We start from the raw sequence: 9001 nt of genomic DNA, 5'->3' as shown, positions 1-9001 counted from the left end.
TACAATTGGCATGTACTAAGAAAAGATGAATGAGAAAAAATAATAAATGAGAAGCCAAATCATAAGCAAATTGTATAATTACACATTTCTTCCTGCATGTTTGAATGTGTTCTCACCTTCTTTCCTCACCCAAAAGTGCAGATACACCTCAGAAAGTCAAGAGCCGGATCACTGGATTTGAGACATAATAAAATCAAGCTGTTCTTCTTTGTCCCTTCTTCAAGAGGGAGTGATATTCACCTGCAGGGTGCCATTCCTTCTAGAACTAACTGGGCTGCCTGAGTTCAGGGTTATCAACAAACTTTTGATGTAGTGTGATGTGGGGACAGTGAGAACAGGAAGGTGGAGGCTGCTGCTCTGTTCCATGGGGAACTGAGTAAGAGACTATGGAAAGATTCAAGGTACCATGATTCCTGTTCCCAAGTGGACATATCTTTGGATCTTCTGAAGCATGACCTCTGTACATGGTCTTGGGTTACAAACTCTGTGGCTTAGTCTTTGCTCCTGGTGACTGTCATCTCTAAGCCCAGATACATTTTACATCATAACACATGAAATACAAACTAAGGATAATTGTGAGACATCTTTTTATACATTTGTCCCTAAAACAAAGGCATTCTGAGTTGGTTTTAGAAGTGTGTGTATGCAACTGAAGTTGACTATGTAAAAGACACACACATGCACACACACATTTATTTTTCTTAGTTTCCAAAGTCGTCTTCCAAAGAGAAAATATATCTGTGCTTCAAGCAGATAGAAATACCATGAACCCCATCTGTACCTACTGATGTTGCTTCATTAGAAAGACATGTGATGTGCGAATGTCAAATTGTTTCTATCAATCAAAAGGACCCCCAGGCTGGGTGTACAAATCAAAGTGAAGTCTTTACAATCCATTGTCTATTGAGGCTGTTCAATAATAGGAAATGAAAAGCTCCATTCTCTTCTTTTCTCTTTGTCCTTTTCCTTCTACTCTTCTACCTCTTAAAAGTCTGCCAGCTCTGCCTACATCTCTGTCAATCTTCCCTCTTGTCAATCAGTGAGATGTATACCGAGTTTCCTGCTCTTGGAGTACATGAGCATGCTCACAAGGACTGAGAAAGCCTGGCTGTCCTCAGCTTCCTTTAGTGCCTAAAGAATAACAGTAACCTTACTGTATTAACAACAACAGCCAGAAAAGATATTCTTGATTCTTGTAACCAAGACACACCATCAACCCATTCAAGTCTGTGACAGTGTCCGAGTCTAGGCAACGAACACAGGACGTTATAGTGTTCTGCCTGTCTGGTAGTGTAAGTTCCGTCTTGTGCTTTTATTCTTCTTTGAATGCTTTACTTGGAGAAAATTATAGATTCACATGCACTGCAGCAAATCATACAGAAAAACCTAAACTCCACTTGTCACACTTTCTCACTGGTATCTTCCACATGACAACTAGGATATGGACCTCCAACATGTGTTGTGCTTTGATGATCAATTTAATTCTTTGGAAGGATCCCAAACCTAGGATTAAGCCTCAGGCTTGACAATTAAGATGGCATCATACAGGCTTCTGAGCAGGACGTCTTGTTGGCTGAGTGATGAACTGCACGCGCTGGCAAGTCACTGAGTCTTGTGTTCCATGAGGCGACCCAAACCCCTGCTCAATGACAGCACTTACAACGGGCAATGAACATCTTTGCATTTCGTTTCAGCTTAGGATTTCCTGAAATCAAGACAATCGAGTGTAATGAGGGGTACATCCCAACAACCAACAAGCACAATACAAAGGTTCTACCTCCAAAGTGGAGGCTTTGAGTACACATGAGAATAGCCATCATGTAGTGGAAGAGGTAGAGGATGAGGAACGATAGAACCGACAGAATCGCTCCGATGTGCGCATGTCTGCTAGGCTCTCCGGTACCCACCATCGTTCTCATCTGCCGGCTGTGGTTCCACAGGGAGAATATCAAGAGTAGAACAGCGACAGTGAAGATGAGCAAAGGCAGTGTGAGCCCAAGGACAAAGACTGAGAGGAGTGTGGCATGCATTGGTGGAACCCGAGTCGCATTTTTAGAAAAAAAGCTTGCAAAGATTCGCTTAGGAATTACTGAAGTCTCTCTGTTATGGATGAGAGTAGTAATAGTTACGTAGAGCATGGATCCCAGGATCAACCATGGTACCAGCTTGGATATCCGCATCTTCAGCCATAGAAAGAGTGAGTGAGGGATGGTAGCAATCTTGGCACAGTAGAAAACACCAAGCCATGTAGCAAACCAAAGACTCAGTTCATTTACAATGAAGACAAAGGTAGCATTGTCAGCGAATAAAGTGTATTTCACCAAACAGAATAGACCCAGTTGTGCGAACAACAGAAACAACTGCAGAATGATCCGAGAAGTCGCCAGGCAAAAGAGAAGCAGGTCCAACGGGGCCACTTTCTTCCACATGATCCAGTCAATAGAACTGACAACCACAATGAGGCCATTTGCCAAGACCCCGATGAAAAACTGCACCATCGCAACCAGAAGGAAGAAGATCATGTGGGCTTCCATCATTTTAGAAATGAAAAGGCAATGACTTCTTTAAATAATACGTTGAGTTCTGCACCGTTGCAGCCATTTATGATTGAGTGCTGCTTTCTTTCTTTTAGACTGAGGTTCCTTGGGAGATGATGCTGACAGAGGCAATGGAAGAGGAAGGTGGGGCTCATTTGTTTATAGCTCTGCCTTCTCAGCTCAAAGACAGTCAAATAAGGAAGAGATACCATAGGAACGAAGTGTGCCTTACTGATAGCTTTTGCATTTTTCAGGTCTACTTAAATGTCAAAGGCATCACAAGTAAATCATGCAACCAGACACATTGAGGTTGCTAGTGAGGAGCTCCTTCATACCTAGCCTTACTTAATTATGATTCTACTTAATGCCAATGAAGCATCCTCAAGCATCTTACAAAAACAAATCACTTCTGTCACGGTGATGTCATAGCTGTAGGAGTGTAAGTTTCCTATACATTTGTTCTATAGGCTGCAGAATCAGCAACTCAGAACCACCTCAAACACTGTTAAATCATAAGTCACACATGATGAAACACATGGCAAAAAAAGGTGCTAGAGAGATGGCTCAGTGGGTAAAATACTTGCTGCACAAGCTTGGGACCTGAGTTCAATCCCCCAGAAGTCACAGTTTTAAGAATGCTAGCTGTGGCAATACCATATTTATCTGCCTTCCAGCACCAGGGAAACAGAGATAGCAGATTCCTGGGCTCACTGGTCAGACAAATTAGCAAAATCTTCAGTCTATTTACTGGTCTCCCAACAAAGCTGTTTCACCTGAACCTAGCCAGATCTCATAAAAACAAGGTGAACCATATCCTTGAGGAGTAAGACTCATGGTTGGACTCTGGTTTTCACACAAATGAGCAACCTCAGTATAAATATGTAACATACATATACACAAAGCTCAGTAATATGCATATATTACAGACACTGGGCAAAGCCAAAGGCAGGCTATGCATAACAAAATGAAGACATCACTCAGGATCTGCATGAGGAGCCATCTGCTGATGACCCAGAGTTTGAAACCTTTGCTCTGTTTTCCTTCCAAAACAATGAAAACCTTACAACAGCGAGGAGTTAAAGGGGCACGTGATGAGTTGCCATAATTGTCCCATAGACTGAGCGCAATGAGCAAGCATTTTAATGTTTAGAAAATGCCACGTGCTGAGCTCACTCAGATTTGTTTCATCCTCAGCTCGTTTGAAATGGAAAATTGTTTTATTTGGTGGGTGGAGGGAAGACCCATGTAATCAGTGTAGGGTGGCTGTCACAGACTTGACTCAGCCAATTAGATGCCACCATCACATCACATCACATCTCTAGCCTGTGACAATCAAAGACATTTCCAGACAATACTGAATGATTCTGGTGACAAAATCACCCTGATTGCAAACCACATTCACAACAAAAGTGAGAACAATGCAGTTGCTCTAAGGTGTGGTAGTCTGAGTAAAAATACCCTTCACAGGCTTATAGGGAATGGCATTATTTGAAAGGACTAGGACCTGTGGCCTTCTTTGAGTAGGCGTGGCCTTACTGGAGGAAGTTGGGAATCTCTGGGAATGGGCTTTGCGGTTTCATAAGCTCAAGCCAGGCCTGGTGGCTCACTCTTCCTGCCGCTTGCACCATCAGAATGCAGATCTCTCAGCTACTCCCCAGCATCATGTCTGCCTGTGTGCCCCCTGGCTTCCCACCATGTCAATAATGGACTAAACCTCTCAAGTGGAAGCTGGACCCAATTAAGTGTTTTCCTTTATAAAGGCTGCCATGGTCATAGTGTCTCTTTACATCAATAGCAACCTTAACCAAGATACAGGACTAAAGGCAGAGTGGGTGAATCCTGTGCCTCATATGGAGTCTTTAGAGAGTTCATCGGCAGAGTGAAAAATGAGGACAGTTTATAAATGTTGAGTAAATTAAAACTTACAGCTTAGCACATAACAAAAATGCTCACCAGACCCTGTAGCAAGGCATAAGTCCTTCTGAAAACGTGTTACTTCACCCCAGAGGCTCAGACAACATTCTCACCGGAACCTTATTTATATATAGACAACTAGAAGAAAAAAGGCGAAAAACCAAGTAACAGTCAGTCCCCTTAAGACACAATTGCTTTGTGAATTCTTAACAGTTTCAACTAGGATTGTCTCATCCTTGGTGAGGTGGAGGGAACCAATGGGAAAGCTGTCAAGGGTGGCAGTTTGGGAGTGAACACTCCCACACAGACCCAAGTTATGGCATGATGATGGGACAAGCGTCGTTCTTCCTCCTCTTGAAAGAAGTCATTCTTCTTCCCATCCTCTTCTTTCTTTGAAAGGAAAGACCCTCAATGCAAATCCCTTTTATCTTGCATTGTGCTGGCTAGGAATGCATAGTGGAGGAGCCATGAGGAACAGTGAAGCTGTGAATTGTAAAAAGCCCTGTGGACTTCTTCATTCGCTCACACAAGCATCCTGCTACCGTACCTAGCACTTCCTTGGCAACCATGACTGGTACCTTATCTGCTCTAAGCATCACGAGGCTCAGCACTCATTCATTCATTCATTGCTTGGCTTGTGAAGAGGAACCAAGCTCGATGACTACACAGGAGAGGTTGAGACACAAGTCACTCTGCCAGCCCCATTTCTAATTTTCCCTTCCTCGCCAAGAGGTACTCAACACTAACAGTTCACTTTGCCTGTTCTAGCGTGGCCATGATATTTACAGCATGCATCAGTCCTTGGTGTGCTTCTATCATGGGTCATAGAGGTTCACCATTGCAAACTAGATCACGAGAGCTCACATAGCACAAGAGAGCAGAGGGAAGGCTTGAGCCCAGAGCAACAGTATAACCTCTCAGTGCAGACAGAAAAACAAAACAAAATAAAGGAAACACAATCTGCCAAAAATTCAATCATGTCTAATCCTATTTGTCTCTTGCATCCTAGCAGGTGTAGAGGCCACTGGATTCTCAGATAGTTCATTGTGACTTGTTAGAACCAGCCTGAAAAACAGAGACAACAGAGTGAAAACAAAAGACATAGGCTTATTCTACAGCTTTTATATTATAATTCTTGTCATTGCATTGTCTGGTTATGTGTGTCAACTTGACACAGCTGGAGTTATCACAAAGAAAGGAGCCACAGTTGAGGAAATGCCTCCCTGAGATCCAGCTGTAAGGCATTTTCTCAATTAGTGATCAATGGGGGAAAGACCCAGCCCATTGTGGGTGGTGCCATCCCTGGGCTGGTAGTTCTGGTCCTATAAGAAAGCAAGCTGAGCAAGCCATGGGAAACAAGATAGTATGCAGGGATTCTCCATGGCTTCTGTACCATCTCCTGCCTCCAGATTCCTGACCTGCTTGAGTTCCAGTCCTGACTTTCTTTGGTGATGAACAGCAATGTGGAAGTGTAAGCTGAATAAACTCTTTTCTTTCCAGCTTGCTTCTTAGTCATAATGTCTTGTGCAGGAATACAAACCCTGACTAAGACAGTCATTTTTCTCTTCAGTGAACACAACTGTCAAAAGCATGTCACCCCAGAACAAAAGCTGCCAACAGCTCATCTGAAATAGCTATGTCTTCTTGTATTACATGCATGTATATGCAGACATGCATGCATGCATGTGGAGGTGCAAGTATGTAAAGATGTGCATGAGTGTGCAAGTGCATGTGTGTGCAGGTATATACATGTATGAAGAAAAAGCAGAAGTCAACTTTTGGTGTATTATTCCTTAGGATACAGGCCATGTTGGTTTTTAAAACAGGTTTCTCAAAAGAGCTCCAAAGAAAGATTCCATTTCTCTGATAATGGGGTTATAAGCATTGGCCACCACTTGATTTACATGGATTCCTAGGGAGACTGAACTCAGGTCCTCATGCCTTCAAGGTAGACATTTTAACCAGCTGACCCATGATTCCAAAGCATATCTTCTCATTTTGTTGGAGGTTCTTGAGACTGACCCCAGGGCCTTGCTTTTGTTAGGCCTCCATACCTGGAACATCTTACACCAAGGGGTGGTGGAATGTGAGTGTCTGTGAATGGCAGCTAAGAACTATGGGATTGCTATTGAATGACCTCCAGGGTCAGATCCTCCAGTGTCTCTTAGGAGTCTACTGTGCCAATCAAAGTAGCTGTGGGCCTTGGCTGCACTGTAGTACTAAGTAACGGTGAACTAAATATATTAATGATCAATGAAACAAATTAAAGAAAAACTGCTTCTCAAGAGAGAGTCCCTTTGGGTCTTTCGGGAGGTTTCTTTTAGAGAAAAAAAAAAAAATCAGAAAACCCCTGAAGCTGAGATGAAAACTGCACATGTCTGGATTCACTTGTCACTCAGCGGCTCAAAATGTTGACAGTTTTGCATGGACAAATGGCTTGGAACAGATGGAGCAGGACCCAATGAGAAGACATTCACATGATCATTACCCCATATTACCCTGATTAGACGTGTTCACTCGCACTCATCTGTAATGAGCACTCATTAAAGGAGACAGCACTAAATATTCTTGCGGGAGCTGACAGGCGGAAAAAGTTGCTTATTTATATTCAAATCGTTTAGCCACTGGAAAGGAAGTGTAACCTTTTTCACACGCAGCTACAGAGATGCAGGCTTTTCAGCAGGTAAAGGCTACATCCATCGCCCATGCCTCTGCTTTCCAGCCACGGGAGATGTTTACTTTGATCCAGTCATCATGAAAGTGAGCGTCAGCTTAATGCCCTTCCTAAGGGGCTCTTTGTACCTCATTATCAGGGGGAGGAATTCTCACTTTTAGAAACATGTGCGTGTGTTAACATTCTTGTATATTTAATAAGAGCTTTCAAATAAGAAAGAAATAGATCCTTGGCAGTGAAAAGCAAGCATCTTTTCTGAATTTTTCCCGGACCGCAGTTCAGCCTGTGTAAAAGCTGATATGAAATGTATTTCACTTAAAATTCACAACATGATGGTTGAAAAAACAGCAGGCTCTTTCAGACTAATCAGTCTTTAAAGCCCATCATTTTCATCTCTCCACTTGCGTGTGATGTTGATCTTTGGGACTAAAATTGTCCTTAATATTCCAATCACTTCCAAATGCTTGTCCCTTCTCTTGCATTTATCCCCTTAATGTGTTTTTTGGGCTTCTGCTACTCCATTCAGTACTCTGAAGTTTATTCACAGTGCATCAAACAGAATAACGGAGAAACACGATACACTGAATGTAAGTCTTCCATGCACAGAACTCAAAGTCTGTACAAACAAGAAACCCTTGTGAGTAACAATACTCAGGGACAGACATAACAATGCTCAGCCAGACGTGCTGCCCCTGGGGGATGAGAAGAGCCCCGGCTTCTCCCACTGTTGCCTTGAGTTTATCCCAAGGTCTTCTGTAGAATTCCAAAGCCTCCTTCCCTCTCCCACCTTCTCCTTCTCTCTCTCCTTCCCTTCCCCATCCCTCTCTGTCCTCTTCCCGATTCTTCCTTTCCTCTCTCTTCTTTCTTCCCATAACTTAAGAAATGCTCATGATGTGCGTGAGCAGAAAGGCAGGATACTAAGCATAGAACATGGAAATTAGAGTCTCCACCATCTTGGAAATTACATTGCAGTGGGAAAGATGAGAAGAAATACATTAAAAGTTATTATGGGCTCCAGGTGATGTTGAAAGACATGTTTTTTACAGTTTGTGGTCAGGGAGGGCTGACTCCTAGAGAAAGGCGGATTCAGATGGGAGGTCTAGGGATGAAAATTCCGAGCAGAAAACACAAGAGTTGGAATGCTCTCCACTCCCATCATAAAAGAGCTTGGAGCCATCAACAAATCCAAGTTCAAACCACTGCCTTGCCAAGAGAAGCACAGACAAGAGAAAAGACCCAAGGGGGGGAACCTATGGGTGGACATGGTCAGATAATCAAGACCTTGGGGCACAGAAACAAGTTTAATATGTAAAACGCATTGCAAAGTTTGGCTGCGGGAAGGTGTGGGACAGGAAGACCAATGTTCTAAAGCATTCTCTGTAGTGTGGTGGCTTGTGCCTTTAATCCTAGGACTGGGGAAGCAGAAGCTATAGGAGCTGAAAGTTAGCTTGGTTTACATAAAAAGTTCCCAGCCAGCCTGAGTTAAGTAGTATGACAACATCTAACACCAATACTAATATAAGTGCTAATACTAATACTAAAGCTAATTCTAATAATAATGCTAATGCTAGAGTTAGTGTTAGGGTTAAGACTAAGAATGAGTAAGAATAAGAAAAAATGGGGGAGGAAGAAAAGCAGGGGAAGGAGGAAGAAATGTCATATATTTTGGAAAAAAATACATGGAAGGCAGAAGAGGACAAATTTGGAGTAGAAAGATCCCTCTGAAGACAGCAGCAGATTCAGCCAGGGGTATTACTAGGTTAAAGAGATTTTGACTAGAAGGAAGAAGTGGCTGGATTGAGGATGCTGATTGAGGATTGTCGGTTGAGGATGCCGAGTTGAGGATGCTGATTGAGGATGCTGACTGAGGATGCTG

General features: G+C 42.9%; 1 protein-coding gene across 1 annotated transcript; it reads right to left on the bottom strand.

Annotated features, from left to right (window-relative positions):
- Positions 1-1643: 1643 nt before the first annotated feature.
- TAS2R1 (taste 2 receptor member 1) lies at positions 1644-2534 on the bottom strand (the record flags this gene model as incomplete). Its single annotated transcript, XM_080933709.1, has 1 exon — positions 1644-2534. The coding sequence occupies one exon, from the start codon at positions 2532-2534 to the stop codon at positions 1644-1646; it is 891 nt and encodes a 296-aa protein (XP_080789835.1).
- Between the last annotated feature and the right edge of the window lie 6467 nt (positions 2535-9001).

The sequence above is a fragment of the Micromys minutus genome (genome assembly GCF_963924665.1).
Source record: "Micromys minutus genome assembly, chromosome: 20".
NCBI lineage: Eukaryota > Metazoa > Chordata > Mammalia > Rodentia > Muridae > Micromys > Micromys minutus.
The sequence above is the reverse complement of the archived record's forward strand: the minus strand, read 5'-3'. Positions and strand labels throughout refer to the sequence as shown.